General features: G+C 44.1%; 1 protein-coding gene across 1 annotated transcript in view; it reads left to right on the top strand.

The window, feature by feature from the left end:
* Window positions 1–25116, top strand: part of HCRTR2 (hypocretin receptor 2) — a 104289-nt gene extending 79173 nt beyond the window's left edge. Inside the window, exons 5-7 of the mRNA XM_089694113.1 lie at window positions 6124–6347; window positions 19048–19169; window positions 23442–25116. Of these exons, the coding sequence (XP_089550239.1) occupies window positions 6124–6347; window positions 19048–19169; window positions 23442–23668 (573 nt within the window). The 3' untranslated portion in view covers window positions 23669–25116. The remainder of the gene's footprint in view (window positions 1–6123; window positions 6348–19047; window positions 19170–23441) is intronic.
* Window positions 25117–27628: the final 2512 nt, after the last annotated feature.

Raw genomic sequence — 27628 nt, 5'->3', positions numbered from 1 at the left:
GGCCATCTTGGACAAGCGGTCCACGACCACCAGGATTGCCGTGTGGTCTAGTGATGGCGGAAGCTCGACTATAAAGTCTAACGAGATCTTTTGCCAAGGCCGTTCAGGAATCGGTAAGGGTCGCAGCAGACCCCAAACTTTGTTTCTGGATGGCTTGTTCTTTTGGCAGGTGATACAGGACCTTACATAGCCCTTACAATCTTTAGCCATGTCCAGCCACCAGAAGGAGCGTCGGAGAAGTTCCAGGGTCTTTTCTGGGCCAAAGTTCCCCGCCATCGGATGGTCATGGCAATGGCCCAAGACCAGGGTTCGGGCTTCCTCCGGCACCACAATCCGATCTTCCCTCCATAGGAGTCCCCCCTTGTTCTGGAGGAGCCCTCCGGCTGGGGTAGAGACGGTTGTGGATGCCTCCATTATCTTGGAACGAAGGTCCGACTGAAGGGCCAAGAAGTTACCCGAGGACAGGTTGGTGTCGGGTACTGGGATCTCCTTGGCGTCCTCGTACATACGTGATAACGCATCTGGCTTAGTGTTCTTTCATCCAGGCCGGTACGTAATGTGGAAGTTGAATCTAGAAAAGAATAGTGCCCATCTTGCCTGTCGCGGGCGTAGATGCTTGGCGGTTCTCAGATATTCTAGGTTTTTGTGATCAGTAAATATTAAGATGGGGTGCACAGCACCTTCCAGCAGGTACCTCCATTCCTCTAATGCCGTTTTGATCGCCAGTAGCTCTCGATCACCGATATCATAATTCTTCTCTGCTGGGGTAAGCTTCCGTGAGAAGAATGCTACAGGATGGAGCAATTCCTTGGTGCCTTTCCGCTGGGAGAGGATGGAACCTACCGCATTCTCCGATGCATCCACTTCCAGGATGTAGGGCAGGGCGGTGTCTGGGTGACCCAAAATGGGTGCCGAGGTGAACAACTTCTTCAAGGCTTCAAAAGCTTCCTGAGCTTCTGGTGTCCATCTGAACCGGGTTCCCAGCTTGGTTAGCTGAGTAATGGGGGAGACCAGACCCGAGAAGTTCTTGATGAACTTTCGGTAAAAATTTGCAAAACCAATAAATCGTTGGACGCCTTTTCTGTCCGTGGGTTCAGGCCAATCCAGTATTGCAGCGACTTTCTGGGGATCCATCGCGACCCCCGCGGTGGAGATAATCAGGCCCAAGAAAGTAATGCTGGATTGTTCGAAACAACATTTCTCTGCCTTGGCGTACAACCCATGCTGCCGCAATCGTCCCAATACCCTCGCTACATGTATTCTGTGTTCCCCCAAGGAAGGGGAGAAAATCAAAATGTCGTCTAAATAGACGATAACAAAGACATCCAGGAAGTCCCTAAAAATATCATTCACAAAGTGTTGAAACGTGGCCGGAGCCTTACACAACCCGAACGGCATGACCAAATATTCAAAATGGCCGAAGCGGGTGCGGAAGGCCGTCTTCCACTCGTCCCCCTCCCTTATGCGAACCAAGTTGTATGCTCCCCTCAAATCCAGCTTTGTAAAAACCACTGCTGTTTTTAAACTTTGGAATAACTCTGGTACTAACGGCAGTGGGTAACGGTTCTTTATCGTGACCCTGTTCAACTCCCTGTAATCGATACACGGCCTCAAGGTTTTGTCCTTTTTTTCAACAAAGAAAATTCCCGCCCCCGCCGGTGAAGTGGAGGGGCGGATGAACCCCTTCTGGAGGCTGTCCTCGATATATTCCTTCAGGGCCCCCAATTCGAGCTCTGAAAGGGGGAAGATTCGCCCAAAAGGAATTTCTGAACCGGGTAACAGGTCAACGGGACAGTCATAAGGGCGGTGGGGGGGTAGAGTATCAGCTCCCCGCTTGCTGAACACATCTAGAAACTCATGGTAGGCTGCTGGGATTACCTGTTTTAATTCGGTTTCCCCCTCAGAGCACAGGAGGATTTGGGGGACCCCCGGGCCCGAAGTGCGGCAGTATACCCGACAGTATGGAGAAGGGAACGAAATTACTCCGGTCTCCCAGTCAATTTGGGGGTTATGGGCCCGTAACCATGGGAGCCCCAAAATGACTGGGAAGAGGGGTGAAGCTATAGCATCCAGGCGGAGCAGTTCCTGGTGCTGGCCGGCAATGACAGTGGCGATGGAGGGGGTTTCCTGGTTCACTACCCCTGATTTTATCCGGGAACCGTCGGCCAAATAAATATTGAACCCCTTCTGTTTCAATTGGAGAGGAATACCCTGCTGGTGAGCAAAATTAATGTCCAAGAAGCAGCTGCATGCCCCCGAATCAACTATGGCCGATACTTCCACGGTCCTTTCCGGAAGCTGAAAGGAAAGGGGCACCACTAAGTATTGGGATGGACTAACATTGCCAATGGACAAGGAAGAAGAGGTGCACTTACTCAGTTTCTGCGGGCAGGATCGTACCATGTGACCAGCTTCACCACAGTAGAGGCACAGGTTCTGGGATCGTCTGCGCTGATGTTCCTCTGGAGATAGTTTAGGCCGTGCCAGGCCGAGTTGCATAGGTTCAGGGATATCTCCAGGTGGCCGGTTCTGGATGTTTGGCCTAGGTGCTTGACTGGGACCTTGAAATGACCCCCAGGGATTTCCATGACCCTGGCCGGACCTCTCAAACCTGCGTTCCCGCAGTCTACGGTCAATCTTAATAGTCAGTGCAATTAAGTCCTCTAAAGTCTCAGGCACCTCCACCCGGGCGAGCTCATTTTTCAGGCCTTCTGGTAGGCCTATACGGAACTGATGCAGGAGAGCAAACTCGTTCCAGCGTGTGTCCCCCATCCAGCGCCTAAATTCAGACGCGTACTCCTCCGCCGCTCGGCGGCCTTGCCCGAGCGTGTACAAAGTAGCTTCAGCAGAAGCTGCCCGCTGTGGGTCATCGTATAGGATGGCCATTGCGTCAAAAAAATTGTCAACCGAACTGAGGTGAGGGTCATTTTTTCCCCGCAGTCGGTGGGCCTAGTCTTGGGGTTCACCCTGCAGGAGGGAGATGACGAACCCCACCTTCACGGATTCAGTCACAAAGGTTCGTGGTTGCAACTCAAAATAGAGAAGACAGGACTCACGGAATGACCTGAAGCGTGTGCGGTCCCCGTGAAAACGTTCCGGTAAGGGTACTCGGGGTTCGGCCGCCGGGAGTGGGGCGGATGCCCCAGAAACCGGCACAGGGGCTGCTACGGCCGGGGGTGCGGGGACCGCGGCCTGTGGGGCAGAAACGGATATAGTGCAGGTCTGGAAGTGATTCTCAATCTGCTGACATCTGTCCTGCAGGGCCGATACGGCCTGTGTCAAGTTAGACAGGTGCCTGCAGATCTCCTCAAGCGGCGAGGGCCCTCCTCTAGACTCAGTCATGGCCTTCTGGTACTGTAAGGGACCGCCTGGCGGTACCACTAGCACTCCACTGAATAGGCGTCCCCAGCGCACGGAGTCTAAGTCCCAGGGTGCTTGTTCACCAGGGCCCCTGATGGTGGGGATGGACTTGGAGCCCCCTGAGACCAGGTCGTGGCTACTGGGTGCGTCCGTCAGTGGTAGTGGTATGCGCCAAGGGCTCCCACGGGGAAGAGTCTGATATGAGGAGGTCAGCAGACCCCACTGCACGGGATGGATGGATGGATGGATGAGCAAGGTCAGACGGGCCGGGTCGGTAACAGAGAGGACGGCAAGGTACAAGGCAGCGGGCATAGAATGGTCGGGTCACACGCCAGGTCAGCAACAGCAGGTCAAATCCAATAGGGGGCATTCAGGAGAGAGGTCAGGCAAAGCAAGGGTCAGGGCAGGAGAAATACAGCAAGGTCAGGTACAATCCGGGTCAGCAACTTACAATACACAGGTTCGCAGATACAGGATACAGGTAAGACCAGAAGGCACTGAATGACAGCTCAGGGTCGTTTAAATATCCCGCCCTGCGCTGCCATTGGTGCCCAGCGGGCGGCCGCGGCTTCTACTGCGCATGCGCGAACTCGAACGCCGCGGCCGGCCCGGACCTAGTGCTCGAGTCCCTGCACAGGGCGGCACACTGCGCCTGCGCCGGGACCATCGCGGCGAGGATCGAGAGGATCCCTGACAGATGCAATTAGCAATCGGGAGCTTTCCGTTAGGCTCAGGTAACTGTGCTGGGAGCGTGCACGGTGTGCACTTCCGGCACAATTCTGAGAGGACATATATATATATATATATATATATATATATATATATATATATATATATAGTCGCACAGACACACAATTTACACATTTAGAAACTAAACATGGCTGTGCTAACCAGTCGTGGGTCATCAAAATAACAAAAGTGCCTTAGCTTTTTGCTTTTATTGTAAAACACACACACACGCACACACTTTACACATTAAAAAAATGAAAATGAAAATGGCTTTGCTATCCAGTCATTCTAAATCTTTTTTTAGCAAACTCTGTAAGAGTTCATTGATTAAGACTAGGTGGCTTTCATTAGAAAGGTTGAGAAAATTCTAGAAACAGTATTTTTGACTTAGTAAAAGGCTTAATATGTTGAAAGGTTTCTTCTACTATGGCTACTGTTACTACTACTACTAGTACTATTATTAATAATAATCATTATCATTATTATTATTACTATGTGTTTTCCTCATTATGAGTTGCAGGAAAAAAACAGCAAGAGGTAAAAAAAAAATTAAAGTGGTATTAAACACAAAACCAACAATGTAATATATTGCAGTTACGAATCAGTAGATGTGGTGGCAGCATCATTTTTATTTTCTTAGGCTTTTTCTCTCATTTTTTACTTGGTGATTTGGCCATTAACCCACCTCCTGTATTATCCTCTTGGATGAAGGAGCATAGTGGCACAGCAGATTTAGATACACTAAACAAACTGAAGCTGAACTACAGCTCACATTTTATAAGCAGATATGACAAACATTTTTTTCCTTTTGGGATAAAGGTTCTACATAGATACATAAAAGCTGATCATTGTTAGAACCCTTGAAAGTGGTAAATAGTTTGTCTCATCCCTGTAACTGATATATTCCGCTGGAGAGCTTGTTCTTTTGAAAAACAACAGACTTTTACTGGCCAGATCACCAGATGAAAATATAAGAAATAAAGCCTAAAAAGGAAAATGAAAGCAGCCATCATATCTAAGAACTGGTAAGCTGCAATATAATAAATGTTTGTTTTGGGGGTTAGTACTACTTTAAGACCAGTGTTAGAAATCAAATAGAATGAATGATGCTATTTCAGAATAAGTACAGCTTTGGTGAGAACAGTGGAATGCAAAAGAATCTAAGGTGAACTATTTATGAAGAACCAGCCTGATAACTCCTTAACTGTGTTATTGATCTGCATATGGTTTATGTAGCATTCCCACCACTAACATCCATTTTTGAAAGGAGTACAAGATGAAAGCCATATATATGAACATGCATGATTGAAAGTTGTTAGAATTACAGTATGCCACTTTGAAAGAAGTATAGTCTAATGACATTTCTGCAAAACAGCCATTGTTAGATGGTTACTTTTCATAATTAGGATTCAGCAATGTTCCTTAATTTAACAGCATGGTTAATCCCAATGAGTTTTTATCTAGGCTGATTTTATGTAGAATCCTCTATTTGTCTATATTTAATGTATTGCTGTATCATTCATGAGGGGGAACTGAATGGATGCTTTGCTCCCGCCTCTATTATATTGACACTACAGGGAATGTGGGCTATAGAAGGGTACCCCTTTCATTTCTTGCAGAATATTTGCAGATTGTGAGATTGTCAAAGCTCCAAAACTGAGTGTAAATAGATGCAACACATTTATTTCCGCATAGCACAACAGAAAGGGAAGCAGCTGCAGCTGTCAATAATTCCCTATTTTTAAATTCATTAATATATTGTCTGTTTCCCCTTCTCTTTAAGTTCCTAATTTTATCTCTTACCCCTTCTTTTCTTTTTTGTGTGAGCTGTACTTAGTGTGAACTGTACTGTAAATTATTTAAAAGAATGTTTACCTTCAGCTACTTAATTTAATAAAATACGGTAAATGGAATGACAATGATGATTATATTTATAATAAATTCTATTTTTTCATGCTTACACCAGTAAAGTTTTTTTGCCACTGGATAATCTATTTTTAACTTATCAACATGTATGTGTGCTTTACATAACAGATTCCTGGAACGTCATCTATTGTTCAGAGGAAGTGGAAGCCCTTGCAATGTCCAATGCAATCTAGAGGTCAAGGACAACCAACATGTAAACCAAGAATTAATGCAGTGGCTGCTGAGATAAAACAGATTCGGGCCAGAAGAAAAACTGCTCGAATGCTTATGGTTGTTCTTCTAGTGTTTGCAATTTGCTACTTACCAATCAGTATCCTAAATATTCTGAAAAGGTATAGTGTATCTTGGATAAATATCTATTTACTAACTGATAAAACAAGCATATTAATCAATTACAATGATTGGGGATGCATATAAAACACAATGCAGCCTGAAAACAACAATCTTAAGTTGGGTGCCTAATAGAATATAGAAGAACAAATTGTAAGGCCTAATTTCTGGAGCTTGAGGAACTTTCATGTCAGCTCCAAAATGTCATACATGAATTAAAGGGATGGGAAATATTACAATATTATCAGTATTAGGGGTTTTTAGGTAGGATACAAAAAACAAAATGTACACTATAGTTTCTGGGCCTTACCATGGGTAGAAACAACAAATAATATGCAATACTCAGGAGTAAAATAATTTATTTTGGGTTGTTTTTTGGTGGTAAGTTATGGTATTGTCGTAAATATTCAGCTACATTAAGAAAAGTTTTCCTTTGATACCACTACTACTACTACTTCTAATAATAATAATAACGATAATAATAATAAAAGTTAAAAAAAAAAAATAGGAAATATCTGTTACCATTTGCCACCAATAGAAAGCCCAATTTGTCCTGAGCAAACAAGGTATAATCCACCTGGATATACTAAGTAGTTGCAATGATGTATACAGTTACTAACACATGTAATTGCAAAATTTAGCCTGAGTTATTTTACCCTGGATCATGAGGGGGTCAAGGGGATACTCCATGCAAAAAAGTAAAAAAAAGTCTGAACTCCTCCAGGAAATTATACAGACCCTTGCAGTCTAGTATGGATTTCAAGTGGAATCCCAATACAAATAAAAAAAAAAAAAAATGGGAAGTCCCCCTTAAAATTCACACTAGTCCCTTAATTTTGGCATGCAGGAAAGGGGGGCTTGAGCGTGTGCCCCCTCCTGAGCTATACCAGGCACCACATGCCTTCGCCATGGGTAGCACCTTTTTGGGAGCTCCCAGATACCAGCTTCCCCCTACATGAATAAGTAAGGCTACCCTGAACAACTTAAGAACCGTCTCCCTGCTCCCATTTACCTCTAAACTCTTAGAATGCTTAGTCTACAATCGCCTGAGCTCTTACCTCACTGACAACAACCTTCTTGACCCTTTACAATATGGCTTTTGCTCACTACACTCCACTGAAACTGCTGTACTAAAACTCACTAATGATTTACTAACTGCTAAAACCAATGGCCACTACTCTGTACTCTTACTACTTGACCTCTCTGCGGCTTTAGATACTGTTGACCATCTCCTCCTCCTCAAAAAACCCCACTATCTTGACCCTCGAGACTCTGCTCTCTCCTGGTTCTCCTCCTACCTTTTGCAGCTCCTTCAGCATTACCTATAACTCTGTTTCCTTCTCTCCACTTCCTCTTTCTGTGGGATGCATCAAGGTTCTGTCCTTGGACCCCTTCTCTTCTCCATTTATACCTCCTCCCTTGGTCACTTGATAAACTCCCATGGCTTTAAGTACCATCTCTATGCTGATGACACACAAATCTATCTTTCTACTCTTCACCTCACCCCTTCAGTCTCCTCTCACATTACTAACCTACTAAGTGACATATCGGCATGGATGTCACTCCACTTCCTCAAACTCAATCTTTCTAAAACTGAGCTCATACTATTCCCACCAGCCTGTGCCCCCTCCCCTGACTTCTCCATCAAGATCAATAATATAACCATTAGTTCCACCCCTCATGCCAGGGTATTAGGTGTAATCCTAGACTCCCATCAGTCCTTTCAGCCCCAAATCCAATCACTGTCCAAATCTTGTACACTTCACCTCCGCAACATCTCTAAGATACACCAGTTTTTAACCTCTGAAACTATTTTTATCCGAGGGAGACTGACAGTCGTCTTTATCCTCTTCCATTTTCTAACAATTGCTCCAACGGTTGATCTATTTTCACCAAGCTGCTTGGTAATTGCCCCGTAGCCCTTTCCAGCCTTGTGGAGGTCCACAATTTTGTCTCTGGTGTCTTTTGACAGCTCTTTGGTCTTGCCCATGGTAGTAGTTGGCGTCTGACTGACTGTGGGGTGGACAGGTGTCTTTAAAGAGCTCAGAGAGGTGCTACTAAGTTAAATTAATGAGTGGAGTAGAGGTGGACTTTTTAAAGGCACAGTAACAGGTCTTTGAGAACCAGAATTCTTGTTGTTTCTTAGGTGTTCAAATACTTATGTTCAGCAGTGCAAGACAAATAAATTCTTTAAAAATCATACAATGTGATTTTCCTGATTTTTTTTTAATTCTGTCTCTCAGAGTGGGAATGCACCTACAAAGTGAATTTCAGACCCCTCCATGATTTCTAAGTGGGAGAACTTGCAAAATCGCAGGGTGTTCAAATACTTCTGTTCCTCACTATATATCCCCTAATAAAAATGACAAAAACCAAGCTCATAGACTGTTCACGGACTGTGGATGCAACTGTGAAAAATGTGGGTTTTCTGGCTGTGCAAAGCTTAGAGGGATCCAGACACACAGTGGACCTCAAGAGGGTTGCGCTACATATATATTTATTTAATTATAGTCATTGCACTGGAGGCATAATTGCAGGGGAAAATGTAAGGTCATAGGCTGCCCACCCTTCCACGATACAGGAAAAAGGGAGGGCAGCAGCAAATGGTGAAGGGAAATTCTAAGGCTGGGGGAAAGGTAAGTGCCAGGAAAATCTTAACATAGAATCCAACAGCCAATTGTCCTTCTCTAAATGAGGACCGTCAAAAATAAGAAAGACAATGCTAAAAGGAGAGATAGTCGTACTTCCTATTGGACGTATTAGGTGTTGAACTTTACTAATGTGACCAGTCCATATGGTTATTTTAATGTGTGTGCTGCTGCAGCAGAAGATAAAATGTCCCCAATCACCCCATGACTAGCAGAGGAGGAATACAAAGAGGAGGACAAATGGGGTGCTGGTGGTTAGGAGGAAAAATAAATAATACAAGCTTCAAAGGGAACATTTAAACCCTCCCAAACTCCAGGAGTTGTGCTCAGAATGATCACAAGTGTCTGCACTTTGACGAGGGTGCTGTGTAATTTGCTGCATTTCCTGATGATAGCATCAGTTGCAGAAAGCACTCACAGGCAGCTCACAAATCACATGATTGCTGACTATATTGTGTCCAGTGCTGCCACGAACACTATGTGGTGACTAGAGATGAGCAAATCGAACTTGGCGAAGTGGAATTCGTTTCGAATATTAGGAAAATTTCGATTCGCGACGAATCCGAAAATTAGCAGACTTCGGATGCGCGAATCGAAATTTTTCCAAAAATGGCGGCGACATGTGCGGCGACGGAGCGGGGATCTCTGGGAAGGCGCGCAGACAAGGCGCGCTGACCCATAATGCATTCATTCATGACATGTGATCGCATTAGCCAATCAGCAGCCAGCCAGCCAGCACTGTGTAATGGTCGAGCTATAAATTGCAGCCATTTTAGAATTCTCCATTTGCCTCCAGTCATTCAAGAGAGGCAGACCTGGCTGTATTGAGGGAGAGAGTTAGGGACACAGAAACGTTACTTAGGGCCACAGAAACGTTACTTAGGGACACAGAAACATTACTTAGGGCCACAGAACCGTTACTTAGGGCCACAGAAACGTTACTTAGGGCCACAGAATCGTTACTTAGGGCCACAGAAATGTTACTTAGGGCCACAGAAACGTTACTTAGGGCCACAGAAACGTTACTTAGGGCCACAGAATCGTTACTTAGGGCCACAGAAACGTTACTTAGGGCCACAGAAACGTTACTTAGGGCCACAGAATCGTTACTTAGGGCCACAGAAACGTTACTTAGGGCCACAGAATCGTTACTTAGGGACACAGAACCGTTACTTAGGGCCACAGAAACGTTACTTAGGGACACAGAATTGTTACTCAGGGACAGACACAGAATTGTTACTGAGGGACACAGAATTGTTACTCAGGGACAGACACAGAATTGTTACTCAGGGACAGACACAGAATTGTTACTCAGGGACAGACACAGAATTGTTACTCAGGGACAGACACAGAATTGGTACTGAGGGACACAGAATTGTTACTGAGGGACACAGAATTGTTACTGAGGGACACAGAATTGTTACTCAGGAACAGACACAGAATTGTTACTGAGGGACACAGAATTGTTACTGAGGGACACAGAATTGTTACTCAGGGACAGACACAGAATTGTTACTCAGGGACAGACACAGAATTGTTACTCAGGGACAGACACAGAATTGTTACTGAGGGACACAGAATTGTTACTGAGGGACACAGAATTGTTACTAAGGGACAGACACAGAATTGTTACTCAGGGACAGACACAGAATTGTTACTCAGAGACAGACACAGAATTGTTACTGAGGGACACAGAATTGTTACTGAGGGACACAGAATTGTTACTCAGGGACAGACACAGAATTGTTACACAGGGACAGACACAGAATTGTTACTGAGGGACACAGAATTGTTACTGAGGGACACAGAATTGTTACTGAGGGACAGACACAGAATTGTTACTCAGGGACAGACACAGAATTGTTACTGAGGGACACAGAATTGTTACTGAGGGACACAGAATTGTTACTGAGGGACACAGAATTGTTACTCAGGGACAGACACAGAATTGTTACTGAGGGACACAGAATTGTTACTGAGGGACACAGAATTGTTACTGAGGGACACAGAATTGTTACTCAGGGACAGACACAGAATTGTTACTCAGGGACAGACACAGAATTGTTACTGAGGGACACAGAATTGTTACTGAGGGACACAGAATTGTTACTGAGGGACACAGAATTGTTACTCAGGGACAGACACAGAACTGTTACTCAGGGACAGACACAGAATTGTTACTGAGGGACACAGAATTGTTACTGAGGGACACATAATTGTTACTGAGGGACACAGAATTGTTACTGAGGGACACAGAATTGTTACTCAGGGACAGACACAGAATTGTTACTGAGGGACACAGAATTGTTACTGAGGGACACAGAATTGTTACTCAGGGACAGACACATAATTGTTACTCAGGGACAGACACAGAATTGTTACTCAGGGACAGACACAGAATTGTTACTCAGGGACAGACACAGAATTGTTACTGAGGGACACAGAATTGTTACTGAGGTACACAGAATTGTTACTGAGGGACACAGAATTGTTACTGAGGGACACAGAATTGTTACTGAGGGACACAGAATTGTTACTCAGGGACAGACACAGAATTGTTACTGAGGGACACAGAATTGTTACTGAGGGACACAGAATTGTTACTCAGGGACAGACACAGAATTGTTACTGAGGGACACAGAATTGTTACTGAGGGACACAGAATTGTTACTCAGGGACACAGAATTGTTACTCAGGGACACAGAATTGTTACTGAGGGACACAGAATTGTTACTGAGGGACACAGAATTGTTACTCAGGGACAGACACAGAATTGTTACTGAGGGACACAGAATTGTTACTCAGGGACAGACACAGAATTGTTACTGAGGGACACAGAATTGTTACTCAGGGACACAGAATTGTTACTCAGGGACACAGAATTGTTACTGAGGGACACAGAATTGTTACTGAGGGACACAGAATTGTTACTCAGGGACAGACACAGAATTGTTACTGAGGGACACAGAATTGTTACTCAGGGACACAGAATTGTTACTGAGGGACACAGAATTGTTACTCAGGGACACAGAATTGTTACTCAGGGACACAGAATTGTTACTGAGGGACACAGAATTGTTACTGAGGGACACAGAATTGTTACTGAGGGACAAAGAATTGTTACTCAGGGACACAGAATTGTTACTCAGGGACAGACACAGAATTGTTACTGAGGGACACAGAATTGTTACTGAGGGACACAGAATTGTTACTGAGGGACACAGAATTGTTACTCAGGGACACAGAATTGTTACTGAGGGACACAGAATTGTTACTCAGGGACAGACACAGAATTGTTACTGAGGGACACAGAATTGTTACTGAGGGACACAGAATTGTTATTCAGGGACAGACACAGAATTATTACTCAGGGACAGACACAGAATTGTTACTGAGGGACACAGATTTGTTACTGAGGGACACAGAATTGTTACTGTGAGACACAGAATTGTTACTGAGGGACACAGAATTGTTACTCAGGGACACAGAATTGTTACTCAGGGACAGACACAGAATTGTTACTGAGGGACACAGAATTGTTACTCAGGGACACAGAATTGTTACTCAGAGACACAGAATTGTTACTCAGGGACAGACACAGAATCGTTACTGAGGGACACAGAATTGTTACTCAGGGACACAGAATTGTTACTCAGGGACAGACACAGAATTGTTACTGAGGGACACAGAATTGTTACTCAGGGACCAGAATTATTACTGAGGGACACAGAATTGTTACTCAGGGACACAGAATTGTTACTCAGGGACACAGAATTGTTACTGAGGGACACAGAATTGTTACTGAGGGACACAGAATTGTTACTGAGGGACAAAGAATTGTTACTCAGGGACACAGAATTGTTACTCAGGGACAGACACAGAATTGTTACTGAGGGACACAGAATTGTTACTGAGGGACACAGAATTGTTACTCAGGGACACAGAATTGTTACTCAGGGACACAGAATTGTTACTGAGGGACACAGAATTGTTACTCAGGGACAGACACAGAATTGTTACTGAGGGACACAGAATTGTTACTGAGGGACACAGAATTGTTACTCAGGGACAGACACAGAATTATTACTCAGGGACAGACACAGAATTGTTACTGAGGGACACAGATTTGTTACTGAGGGACACAGAATTGTTACTGTGAGACACAGAATTGTTACTGAGGGACACAGAATTGTTACTCAGGGACACAGAATTGTTACTCAGGGACAGACACAGAATTGTTACTCAGGGACACAGAATTGTTACTCAGGGACACAGAATCGTTGAATTAAAGAGTATGTCAGACAACATGCAGAGGAGTGACAGAGGAGTGGCAGAGGAGGCAATGTTTTAGGAGTGAGCAGACGTGGCAGCAGAGGAAGGGGTCGAGGCAGCACTAGTTGCAGCCAGAGGCCAGTGCTCCCGGTGTCATCCAGCGGTCGTGTCTCCACCGACAACCCTGCCGTCATCGATTGGTAGTGGCGAGGAGAGTGGCTCGGTAGCCGGGCTAGAAACAGGTCTGTCTCCTGACCCACACGCAGCCGAGGGGGCTAGTAGTGAGGCGGAGACCCTAATTGATGATGATGAGGCTGATCGCACTTGGCAGCCTCGTCGTCATCAGGCTATTGCTTCCGCATCATCAGGAGAAGAGGGTGGCAGCTTGGCAGCGAGCAAAACAGTCGGTGGGTTGCCCAGGAGGCAGCAGGGTCGCAGCAGTGTCAGTGGAGGCAAACGGCCACGGAGTAGAGCACCAGCTCCACTGCGGCCTACCACCACGGCCAGTAGTGGTGCCGGTGTGCACGGAGGAAGTAGCAGTCAGCCAGTGAGGAGTATCGGGGGCAAAGTTTCCTACTCGGCGGTGTGGCAATTTTTCGTCAAGCCGCCCGAGGAAGTAAACGTAGCCGTATGTCGACTATGTGGCCAGAAAGTCAAGCGTGGCCAGGGGGCCCATGTTGGGACTACAGCGTTGCGGCAGCATATGCAGCGTCGCCATTTGGTGGCCTGGGAAAACCGTGATAAAGATACGGCGGTTCTGCCTGCCCCAGCCCCCGCTCCATCACCCGCTCCGTTACTTGCTCCATCACCCGACGTCAATCGCCCTCTATCAGCCAGTCAAGGCTCCAACACCTCTGCTGAGGGGAGTTGTCGCTCGTTGGCATCTTCCGCTCGTTCAGATGCTCCTTCTCCTGCTACTCCTCTTCACGGATTCCGTCAGCAGTCTTTCTTGGAATCCGTTTCCAAGAGACAACAGTTTGCGAGCACGCACCCGACGGTGCAAAAGCTGAACGTCCTCCTGTCCAAGTTGCTGGTGCTGCAGTCCCTCCCTTTCCAAGTGGTGGACTCAGCACCTTTCCGAGAAATGATGGCTTGTGCCGCGCCGCGGTGGAGAGTGCCAAGCCGGCATTTCTTCGCCAAAAAGGCAGTGCCAGCCCTGCATTCACATGTAGAAGAGATGGTGGGCCAGTCTTTGAGCATGTCGGTCTCTGCCAAAGTGCACGGCAGCGCCGACGTGTGGAGCTGTAACTACGGTCAGGGACAGTACATGTCATTTACGGCCCACTGGGTGAACGTGGTGCCGGCACAGCCGCACCAGCAACTTGGACAGGTCACGCCGCTTTTGCCTCCACGTTTGCACGTCCTTGGTCCACAAAAGATGTCCGCCTCTACCACCTCTTCTTCCGCCGTGTCCTCAGCCGCCACCCCCGTGCCAAGTCCCATTACCCGACCGGCATATCACATGTGCAGGGCGCAACGGTGTCACTCTGTGCTGCACCTGGTATGCCTTGGCGAACATAGTCACACAGGGGAGGAACTTCTGAGTGTAATGAACAGAGAAATCGACAGATGGCTGTCTCCGCGCAAACTGAAAATCGGAACCATGTTGACCGACAACGGAAAGAACATGGTGTCTGCTCTGCGTCAAGGAAGGTTGTGCCATGCGCCATGCATGGCTCACGTGTTCAATCTGGTTGTCAAGCGGTTCCTAAAATCCACCATCCCACTGCAAGACATCCTTAAAATGTCACGTAAACTTTGCATGCATTTCAGCCATTCCTACATCGCAAAGCACACCCTCCTTGAGCTGCAGCGGCAGAACGGAATTCCACAGCATCGCCTGATCTGCGACGTTGCAACAAGGTGGAATTCAACCCTACACATGTTAGACCGCCTTTACGAACAGCGAAAGGCCATCCCCGATTTCCTGATGTTACAAGCGGATAAAGGTACTCCCCTGTGTAACTTAGATGTCAGCCATTGGCAGCTCATGCGTGACACCTGCCGCTTGCTCAGGCCCTTTGAGGAGGCCACGCTATTCGTGAGTCGACAGGACTATGGGATGAACGACGTCATTCCTCTGTTGCACGTCCTGGAACAAATGCTGTTAACAATGGCTGGTCAGGGTGCGGTAGACGTGGCGCACAGATCTCAACGCCACATGGAGCAGGAGCATCTGGTAGAGGAGGAGGAGGAGGAGACAGAGGACCCAGACGCACCGTGGCAGTATGCTGTGGAGATGGAGGCAGGGAGTCCCTCGCATTCCTTGGCACAAATGGCCCATAGCATGCTCGGTTGCTTGCGTAGCGACAGCCGAATGATAACCATCAGACAGAGGGATGACTTTTGGCTGTCCACCTTGTTGGATCCTCGCTACCGTTCAAAAATGGTGGCCTTTTTCACACCTGCTGAGAGGGAGGCCAAAATAACGTACTATAAAAACCACCTATGTAGTCAGTTGGTCTCTGCCTTTCTGCACCAACGTCCATCCTCAGACACCAGTTCCTGACACAACTGACTAAATCCGCCATGAATCATGCCCCAAACATGTGCCACTTTCAGGTCTCCTCACACTGCTGGTGTGTTCCATTTTTTGTCATAGGGTGCTGGCAGATTACGGGCCTCCCATTGCTGCTGCCAGGCCCGTAATCTGCCATGGGCCCCCGTACCGCCTCCTCATGCTGCTGCCAGGTCCAGAGTGTGTCATGGGTCCCTGTACGGCCTCCCATTGCTGCTGTCTCCATCGCCACACTCTGCCACGTGCCACTTTCAGGTCTCCTCACACTGCTGGTGTGTTCCATTTTTTGTCATAGGGTGCTGGCAGATTACGGGCCTCCCATTGCTGCTGCCAGGCCTGTAATCTGCCATGGGCCCCTGTACCGCCTCCTAATGCTGCTGCCAGGTCCAGAGTGTGTCATGGGTCCCTGTACGGCCTCCCATTGCTGCTGTCTCCATCGCCACACTCTGCCACGTGCCACTTTCAGGTCTCCTCACACTGCTGGTGGGTTCCATTTTTGTCATAGGGTGCTGTATGGCCTCCCATTGCTGCTGCCTCCACCGCCACACTGTGGCTCCACACTCTGGTTTTGGCCCCGTGACTGCCCAAATGAGTGAAGTGTGCGGTGATTCTAAGATCGACTGCACTCATCTGCATGTCATACTGACTGACAGTATTATTTCTCTTCCCCAGCAGACTCCAAGGGCATTTAAATTAAAGGTACAGTGTTCTGCACTAATATGAAGGCTCTCTGAAGCCTAGAAACACCCTTTTATAAGTTAAATTCGCAGCGAATATATTCGCATCGAATCAAATTTATTCCTCGAATTCGCCGAATCAGCCGAATCAAATTTTTGAATACTTCGCTCATCTCTAGTGGTGACCCCATGGACTCTTTCCAAGCTCTTTTTTACAGCAACCCATCCCATATAATCCAATGAAAATTTCCTGGTCAAAGGAAGATTTGACAGTGTAATTTTCCTTTTCCTAGGCTTTCATCATTATATTTTAATTTATGTATTATAGTCAGGTCATGTAGGTATAGCATCATCTAGAAAATTTAATCACAAACCACATGAAGTGTTTTTAAGCTTGTTAAAATGATTCATAAATATATAGATATAGATATTCTTTTTTATAATTTGTATTTTTATTTGTTTATTTTAACCTTACCCCTTTCAGTGCCAGAGCAATTTTTCAATTTGTTAAAAAAATTATTTTAGACCAACAGATAATGTAAAACCCCCATATTATACATATTTTATGAAAGCAGACCTCACTCCCTTGCTCCCAATACATCCTTTTCTCTAGTTCCCTTATCACCTCCTTCCATACTCACCTCCAGGACCTCTCCAGAACTTCTCCCATCCTCTGAAACTCCCTACCCCAATCTGTCTGGCTATCCCCTACCCCATCCACCCTTAGGCAATTCCTAAAAACTTATTCAGGGAAGCCTACCTTATCTCCACCTAAAAAATGGACATTGATCACCTCCATCAGCCCACCTTCCACAGCTGTTATCTTTTGTACCTCCTCTTCCTCTCTTTTATATTGTAAGCTCCATGAACAGGACCCTTCCAATCCTTCAGTAAAAAATACACTAGCGTGAATTTTAGGGCACATACAGTACTACACAATCTTTTGGTAAAATACAAAATATGAGGTTGTGCTGAGTAGATAGATACCCTACATGTCAGGCTTTAATATTGTGTGCACCCATGAAATAGTGACACGTGTCAGTACCCAATATTTTCCATAGACAATGTTTTAAAAGCACAATTATTGGCTTTCTACAAATGCCATAGTACTGAGTGTAATCCTAGATTCTGGCTTCTCCTTCTGGCCCCACATTCAATCATTGTCAAAATTTTGCCACTTTAACCTTCATAACATTTCCAAAATTCTTAACTAACGAAACCACAAAACCATGAATTAACTCCCTGGTTATCTCCCGCCCTGATTACTGCAACTCTCTCCTCACTGGCCTACTTCTACAAAAACTATCCCTCCTTCAGTAATTCAGGAATGAAGCTGCTAGACTTTAACTTACTAACCAAACTGTGGCTGCTGTTTCTCTATGCCAGTCCCTTCACTGGCTCCCACTAGCCTAGAGTATATAATTCAGAATATTGACTATGACATACAAAGCCACCCACAACATTGTGTGCAGCTACATCACCAACCCCATCTCGACATATCATCCAAACTGTCCACTCTGCTGCTCCCAAGACCTCCTTCTCTCAAGCTTGCTCTTCACCTGCTCACTTCCAGAGCTTCTCTAGAATCTCTCCTACCCTCTGGATCTCCCCATTCCAATCTGTCTGGTTCTCTCCCACCATTACGTGATTTCTAAAAACCTGTTCAGGGAAGCCTACCTCATCTCCACCTAAAAACTGTTCATTGATCACCTCCTTCAACCCACCCCCCACAGCTATTACCTTTTGTACTTTCTCTCCCTCCCTGTTAGATTGTATGCTCCATGAACAGGGCTCTTCTAATCCTTCTGTATTGAACTGTATGGCAACTGTATGGTCTCCCTTTATATTGTAAAGTGCTGTTAGCTCTGAATTCTGTATTAAGGATTTTCCAAACCATGGTTGAAAAGTGAGGGGAATCCGTCAAGAGAAGTATTTTAAATATTGAAGAAAGAAGAGGAGACCTGGATTTTGTAAATTATATTTAAAATGAAAGAAGATGAACTTTTTTTTAACTATTTCTGTGTATCGCGCTCATTTTGTTACCCAGGTGCATATGAACCTGTTACAGGTTTAAAAAAAACCCCTAAAACCAGTTTCCCAGGTAAATCCTTGCAAACTACTTGCCTTCCAAGAGAAGGCAAGTAGGCACCACATAAATCTCCTCCTCCTTTGTCAACTTATTGTTCTGGGACATGACACAGAATGAAAATCTTGCACCCTTATTCTTATGGTCTGGTATCAACATAGCAAAAAGCCACATGATATCTTCTTGCTTTTGGGATCCTAGCCCATATGCCTATTTTTCCAGGATGATAATATCTGGAAAAGGAACATACATTTAAAAAAATGATTAAAAAGAAGTTAAAAACTATAACCATTTAAGAACTGAATCTAGTTTAAGAAATGGTTGAAAAATTTATAGAACATGCACAGCCTGGCAAACATAAAACTAAAAAGTGAACAACAAATATTTAGCAAATGTACATGTGTGATTATCCTCCACCTTTTTATGTTCAAATACTAACTGGATAATTTAACTCTTGAATAATTTGCATTGATGTAATACTTTGCCATCTTTTATTTGCAGAGTATTTGGAATGTTTGACCACACAAATGACAGAGAAACAGTATATGCCTGGTTTACATTTTCTCATTGGCTGGTGTATGCCAATAGTGCTGCAAATCCCATAATATACAATTTCCTAAGTGGTAAGACTATTTTATTCCTGTCTATTCATGTTCATTTAAGTGTATAAAACATAATACAGATTTTGTCAAAATGGAGATGACAATGGATGACTAGAAGATGAAAGACAAAGGATGAAGAATTTGCATATCAGTGTCAAGTTTATTTAATAAATAAAAGAGCAATGTAGAAAAGGACATAGACCAACAGCAAATATAGTAAATACCGAATAAGCTCACCTAAAATGTTTTTGAAATCAAGTTAAAGTGGTTGTAAAAGCTGAATGGTTTTGTTTGTTTTTTTAACGTAATGCATTCTCTGTATTAAGCTATAAAACCTTCTATTTTCAGCAACCCCCAGCCCCCTCAAATATTTACCTGAGCCCAATCTTGATCCAGCACTGTGCCTGACAGCAGTAGGACTGCTTTCTCTCTCTCCCTCCTTACTGAACTCAGTGAGAGCAGCAGGAGCTATTGTCAATGTAATCTAGTGATGAGGAAGCAAGGGCGGGACCAAGTTGCACTGTGTGTCTTTATTGACACACACAGCCCAGCTCGGGATAAAGCTTGCACATGTGCCACCATAGGAAGTGACTTCCTTTATTGGCACACGGAAAAGAGGAGGAATCAGGGGCATTGGCGGGGCTGCTAATTTCAAAACCATTGCACAGAGTAGGTAAGACATGTTTGTTTTTTAAAATTATAACTTTACAATCATTTTAAATTCAGCATATATAACACTTGTCAAATCCAACCTGAAACCTGGAAAACCCAAACTCTGCATGAAACCCTATAGAATCTATGGGGAAGAAATCTTGGCACTAACTTATGGCCAGTTACAGGCCTTGATATTGTCAAAAAGGCAAAGTGGCTGAGAACTGCCACGGGGGACATTCACCAAAGCAAAAATAAAAAAAATGACCTGAACCTTATCCCTCCTGGTCACCAGTATTGTCTGTGGACTCTGCAGCAGACAAGTACTTGACAAGTTGGGTATCTATCTATTGTAGCACTAACCCCTGAAAGGGGTGCTGATTTGTGTCCCAGGTTCTTCTCCCACTAGTGAAATGGCAGCCAGGCAAACAGCAACATTCATTTCTTTGGCTCAGTCTAAGGGTTGCCTCGTTAAGTTTTATTGCAGATTCACTTGGATGGGGCTTAGGGAAGCTATGGAATACTCCAGAACACTGAACAAGAATGTGAAGACACTTGTCATTTCTACTTCTCAGAACAGTCCTTTGAGCAGTAGGATATAAAGTGGACAGTACTAGGACACCAGTGCTAGCAATGTTTCAGGTTAGGCAGGCCTTAAATTTAGTGCACCAGGAGTTAACAGCAAAAACAGTCACTAGGATACCTCTCTCAAACATATGCAGACAGTTTCCTCAGTGGAGCCTACAGAAAAGATCCTCCTCCAACTCTCAAAGAATTGGCAGAATAGTCTCCCCAGCTGTGCACAGCTGGGACCTTGATGAGACAAGCAGGAACTTCGGGTGGACTGCCAGGAAGGGCAGTAGCCCTTCTATCTGGGAACCTCTCCTATTGGGGAAGAACAGGGCAGTTCCAGGCCCTAGACAATTTATGCTCACTCCCAGCCACCATCTGGACACCCTCCCCCAGGGATTGGCTGGGACAACATAAATAGTCAGCTGCTGATTTGTTCACTGATTACAGGAGAGCCAAAATAACTAATTTACCTAACCAGCCTAGCACCTATCTAGGAGGGTGCTACACTATTTCCTTGGAAAAAACCTAATTGTTTATATTTGTAGCATCCTCCTAGTTTAGAGTAGGCTGCTAGGAAAATTAAATTCAGTTCCACTGTAATCAGTGGAGCAGGTGTGGATTGCTTAGGGCTGCTCAATGTTTCACAGGCTACTGCTTTGTTGCTTTGCCCTGTCTTCTAGAGATTTCTGAAAACATAGTGGAAAGCAGGGGGGTGTTCCCAGATGGTGGTGGGAGAGCCCATAATAGTCTAAGACCTGAGCAGCAATAGAGAGTGTTCCTGGGTCCTATCCTGCAGGAAAAGACATCTGTGCAGGAGCACTGCCACCTGGGCAGAGGTTTGGAAGGAAGCCAGCCTAAAGACACCAAGGTCCCAGATAGGCATAGCTGGAGGGCTTTGTTGCCAGTCCATTCTAGGATCCAGCTGGGTGATGAAAAAGCTCAAGGGGTAGAACCAGAAGGAAGCTGGGAGCCGGGAGAAAGCCTAAGTTGTCCAGATCTTGTGGCTGAGTAAAAAACCTCAGTGCTGCAAGTGTGAAAGGGTGGTGCTCTGCGACTCTGGGAGGAGTGCAGGTCACAGACAACTTAGAGATCCTGTGGGACATTACTTTGTGAAAGTGTAGCGAAACACTGTGTAGTACAGCTCACAGTTGTGCAATACAGCCAGGAGTTGTGCAGTGCAACCAGAAGTTGAGCAAAACTGTACACAGCCAGGAATTGTGCAGAGCTGAAAGTTAAGCAGTTCTCAGGTTGTACAGTTTTACAGGTCCTGGGTATCCCATGCTCCTTATCCCTATCCAAGTTCATCCACAATAAAAACACAAAAAAAACCCTAGACTATTTTTTGAGACAGATAAAGAGTGCTAAAATGCTGTGTGCCTGGATGTGTGTGCTTTAATGGAGGAAAGAAATTACTCAATCTACCAGCATCTCTTTAGGGGGTGGCCTACATACACTATATTACAAAAAGTATTGGGACACCCCTCCAAATCATTGTATTCATTGTATTCAAGTTTTCCAATCACCTTGATGGTCACCGGTGTTTTAAATCAAGCACCTAGGCATGCAGACTGCTTCTACAAACATTTGTGAAAGGTGATAGGTTGCCACCTGTGCAATAAGTCTATCTGTGAAATTTTCTTGCTCCTAAATATTCCACAGTCAACTGTTAGAGGTATTATAACAAAGTGGAAGCAACTAGGAACAACAGATTCAATGACAGAGTGAGGTCAGTGCATGCTGAAGCACACAGTACGCAGAAGTCATCAACTGTCTGCAGAGTCAATAGCTAAAGACCTCCACATTTTGTGTGGCCTTCAGATTAGCACAACAGTGTCTGGAGAGCTTCATGAATGGGTTTCCATGGCTCAGCAGCTATATCCAAGCCTTATATCACCAAGTGCAATGCAAAGCATTGCATGCAGTGGTGTAAAGCACGCTGTCACTGGACTCTAGAGCAATGGAGACCTGTTCTCTGAAGTGAAAAATCACGCTTCTCTATCTGTCAACTCGATGGACGTGACTGGGTTTGGTGGTTGCCAGGAGAACAGTACTTGGCTGACTGTATTGTGCCAAGTGTCAAGTTTGATGGAGGGTAGATTATGGTGTGGGGTTGTTTATCAGGGGTTGGGCTTGGCCCCTTAGTTCCAGTGAAGGGAACTCTTAAGACGTCAGCATACCAAGACATTTTGGACAATTTCAGGGTCCCAACTTTGTGGGAACAGTTTGGGGATGACCCCTCCTGTTCCAACATGACTGAGCACCAGTGCACAAAGCAAGGTCCATAAAGACATGGATGAGTGAGTTTTGGGTGGAGGAACTTGACTGGCTGGCACAGAGTCCTGACCTCAACTCAGTAGAACACTTTTAGGATGATTTAGAGCAGAGACTGCGAGCCAAGCCTTCTCGTCCAACATCGGTGCCTGGCCTCACAAATGAGCTTCTGGAAGAATGGTCACACATTACCATAGGCACACTCCTAAACCTTGAGGACAGCCGTTTCAGAAGAGTTGAAGCTTTTATAGCTGCAAAGGATGGACCAACTCAATACTGAACCCAACACACTAAGAGTGGGAATGGGATGCCATTAAAGTTCATGTGTGTAAACACAGGTGTCCCAATACTTTTAGAAATATAGTGTAGTTTACAAAAAAAAAAATTGTTAGTAAATTACATTAACTGAGGTATTTTTTTTACTGAACATTTACACTTGATAAACTGTTAAAATTGTGTAACATAAGAAAGCAGGGTCTTTGTTTTCAGAAAAAAGGGCTTAACTAATCTTTTGGCCTAAAATGATTATTATATGCAAAAAAAGCAAAAGTGGCTCTGACAGCAGAAGCTTTAAATAATATTATTTACTACATGGCCAGTTAAGTGTGTACTCCAGACACCCAGTCATGTGCAGAAGAATGTAACTAAAAATCCCATGGCAGCCTCTGAATGCTTGAAGTAAGCACAGGTTCACTACAGTAACTGAAATAATTCCTTTGGTTAATCACAACTACCCATTTAGGGCACTTGAATTGCTCAGTAATAAGAATATATTTAAGATCCTTTTTTTCTCAACAGGTAAATTTAGGGAGGAATTCAAAGCAGCTTTTTCATGCTGTTGCATTGGTGTCCACAAAAATCAAGATGATCCCCTTATTCGAGGAAGAGCTAGCACTGAAAGCAGGAAATCACTGACTACGCAAGTCAGCAACTTCGATAATGTTTCAAGAATCTCAGAAAATGTTGTTCTAACTAATCTGAGTACTATGAACCCAAATGGTTCAGGAGCAGTTAACAACTGGTAAAGAAACTGCAAATGTTCAAACAAAGAAAGATGAATATAAATACAGTTCAGCTGTGTAACAAAATACATTTTGCATCTTACATTAGTGCTCAGCACTTTGTTTTTTGTTTGTTTATATGTTTTGGTTTATCCAAGGCAAACCCATGAGCAGGCACATTGCCAAAGCAATTGATTCATCATTGCAGGTTATCAGTATTATGACAAGCCATACATTTGGAGTACAAAGGCGGTGTGCTGAGCAAAAGCTTTCTTTAACAAAAAATTCTACAGTATTTAGTTATTTTTTTAAAAGTGGAGGAAAATAAAAAGTGATGCTTTGTCCAGTAACAACAAGACTCCATATGAACAAAACTACAATATGTACTAGCAGCTGTTTTTGATGACTTGCTGTAATTTCACATTTTCTTTCCTACAATTTATTTCAGGGGTCTCCAAACTTTCTAAACAAAGGGCCAGATTAATGTCCTTAAGACTTTAGGGGGGCTGGACTGTGGCCATTGAAAATAATTTTTAGTGTCAGTGGTGGGAATTATTCCCCATTGTTGGTGTCAGTGGATGAAATATAGCTTCAAGGGAAGCAAAGGGCCACAGTTTGGAGACCACTGATTTACTTGGATACCTCAATATCTGTATTTTTATATATATTCTCTAATTATTGTGATTAACAATTTACAGAATTAAAACCCAACTCCAGGAAACTAGAGAGTTATCCCTTGCAATGGGGCTGTGCCCACACTGCAAGGGATAATTGCTTGTTTCGTCTAATGAAGAGTAAAAGCCCTTTTTCTTACCTGATCCATTGTTCCCCTGGTAGGCGGTACTCCCTGCACTCTGGCAGTGGACTGACCCATATTGTCTCACATTCATTGGTCTTGATGACATCAAGACCTTTGACTGCTGGAACATGGGAGAGAAGATGTTGTGGGTACCAGTCTAGCAAAGTTGAGGAGCAGAGGATCAGGTAAATAAATCTACTTTAACAAGTCCTAAACCTAAATGAGAAATTACCCCTGCAATGCAGGCATAACCCCACTGCAAGTAATAATTTTCTAGTTTCCCTGAGCTGGGCTTTAAAAATCATTTTTTACGCGCAAAACAGCCCCCAAATGTATTTCAACTGTGTATTTAGCTACTTTTCAGGAATTTAATTGTATGAACACTTAACTTCATTATCATCACATTGGTGGTAATTTTTTTAAATGAGCTGTGACTGGTTTACATCAATCCACAGAGATTACAAAGTAAATGCTGTAGTCTAGCTCCTACTGATTCATATTAGGAGCAAATTGAATTTTATTTTAGGCTACCCTCTATATAAATTTGTCTTGAGATTGCCAATGTTAGTAGAGGTTTGGCTTGCCAGAGTAAAATGTATGCCTATTGGTAAATTGCCTCCTAGGTGTTTGAGTTATCAGAATAAATACATGGCATTGAGCTTGTGCAAACAAATGTATTGAGAACTTTTTCCTAAAGGGGTTGTTTGAACAAAATGTGAAAATACTAACAATGGCTAGCTGACAGTTAACATTTTGCCCAAGGCTTTATTGTAATTATTGTAGTTTGTTTAACACTGTTTGTTCAACCTTGCACACCTGTCAGTGACTGGTTTCACATTTGCTGCTTTTATGACAGGCAATTTAACAATACATGGCTGCAGTAAGCAGTGCATGCAAACTTTTTTATATTGTATTTTAATTTACCAACAGAGCAACCACTGTATCTGTCTAGCAACAAGTGTTAATACAAGTTTGAGGAGCAATGGTTTGCATGCAAGTACTTTATGATATATCGGGGTTGATTTACTAAAATTGGAGAGTGCAAAACCTGGTGCAGATATGCATAGAAACCAATCAGCTTCCAGTTTTTTTTTTGTTTTTTTTTGTCAAAGCTTAATTGAGCAAGCTGAAGTTAGAAGCTGATACCATACATAGCTGCACCAGAATTTGCACTGTCCAGTTTTAGTAAATCAACCCCTATATTTCCACTAGTTCTATTATTTATTCTGAAAGCAGCTTATTGAATGTTAAATTGATTTTTTTTTAAATAATGGCATGATGCAATGCAGGTAAGATCAGCATTGTGGTGTAAACAGAACACATATAAAATATTTTGATATGTGTCCATGTTTTGACCTGTTGTTGTTCTACCAGTGCAGTAAAACACAGGTCAGTGAGATATTGTGAATTGACCCTTACTGCAGAGGTTGGGTCAGAGTGCTTTTAGATTAATTTCTTCTAAATTGACAATCATTGCATTTTCTATACTATGTTACAGTGTAAACCACTTGATTGCCTTGCACTTGAACACATGAATGTATTATGAGCAGGGCTTTTTAAAGTGGGAATTTGGAGGAACAAAGTTCTGTCATCTACAGTACTGAATTATGTAAAGGCAAGAGGTCTTGGGATGTGCTAGAGGGTCTATTGTTGCTGGCTGCTTGGGGATCTATTGTTGTGGAGGGATCTATTGTTTCTGGGAAGGTCTATTGTTTCTGGCAGGATCTATTGTTGCTGGGGGGTCTTATGTTGCTGGGAGGGGTCTATTGTTGCTGGCTGCTGGAGGGTCTATTGATGCTGACTGCTGGGAGATCTATTGTTACAGTCAGGTGTCTGTTGTTGCTGGGTGGATCTATTGTTACTGGGGGTTGCTACAAGAGTCTCCTGTTACTGGGGGGGTCTTTGTTGCTGGGGAAAAGCTATTGTGGCTGGGGGATATATTGTTGCTGGCCGCACATTTTTTACTGCTTTTCTTGATATCACAAACACATTTTATACAAATTACATAGCACCACAAAATAATACTTGGTTCTATATTTTCTAAAATGGGCAGTATTGAGACGTGGTCAGTTGGTGTAACCTAGAGAAGGTGCTCGGAGGTGGGTATAGGGCAGAGACAAAGAGTGACTTGGAAGGGGAGAGTACCTGCACCTATTTTCCAAGAAAAAAAAAGCCTTTATTATGAGTATTTTAACTGCTTGTCATCCAGCCACTATAGAAAAATGGCCACAAGGTGGCACTGCTAGGCAAGATCACGTTTTAAAACGTGATATTGCAAAACAGGTAGGGGGCATGCCATAGGCGCGCATCCGCCCTACCCGTGCGCCGATCGTGGCCGCAGGTGTCAATCACCAGGTCCTGGCAGGTCATTACATTTGCCGGCAAACAGTGACACAGAGCATAGCTGCATTGTTTACAATGCAGCTCTGCTCCCTGTCAGTTCCGAGCACACTGATCCTGAGAGCTGAGTTTATCTCTCGGGATCAGCATGCTCCTGTGAAGTACACACCCTTGCCCCCTATTAAAACACTCCTCTCACACAGTTAACCCTTTCAGTGCCTAAAAAAAAGTTAACTTCTTCCTCCCCAGTGCCATTAGTACAGTGTCAGTGTTTTCTTTTTTTGCACTGATCACTGTATTGGTGTCACTGGGGATATCAGTGACCCCAAGTCAGTTCTGACCCCAGTGTCAAAATGTCCGCCGCAGTCCCGCCATAAGTCGCTGATCACTATCATAAATCGCTGATTGCTGCCATTATTAGTATAAAAAAAAAATCCCAGTATCTTTCCTGTCATTTGTAGATGCTATAACTTTCACGTAAACCAATTAATTTACACGTATTGGGATTTGTTTTTAGCAAAGACATGTTGCAGAATACATTTTGGCCGAAATTTATGACGAAATTTGATTTTTAAATTTTTTTACTGGACATGTTTTATATCAAAAAGTCCAAAATATTGTTTTTTTTCTCAAAATTGTCAACCTTTTTTTTTATAGCGCAAAAAATTAAAAAATGCACAGGCGATTAAATACCACCGAAAGAAAGCTCAATTTGTGGGAAAAAAAGGACGTAAATTTAATTTGGTTGCAGTGTTGCATGACCGCGCATTTGTCAGTTAAAGCAATGCATTGACGTAACACAAACTGCTTCTGTAAACGCTTCCTGACTTCCCTATAGCAGAAAT

The sequence above is a fragment of the Staurois parvus genome, unplaced genomic scaffold (genome assembly GCF_062004578.1).
Source record: "Staurois parvus isolate SC_StPar_1 unplaced genomic scaffold, SC_StPar_1.0 ptg000652l, whole genome shotgun sequence".
Taxonomy (NCBI): Eukaryota; Metazoa; Chordata; class Amphibia; order Anura; family Ranidae; genus Staurois; species Staurois parvus.
The sequence above is the reverse complement of the archived record's forward strand: the minus strand, read 5'-3'. Positions and strand labels throughout refer to the sequence as shown.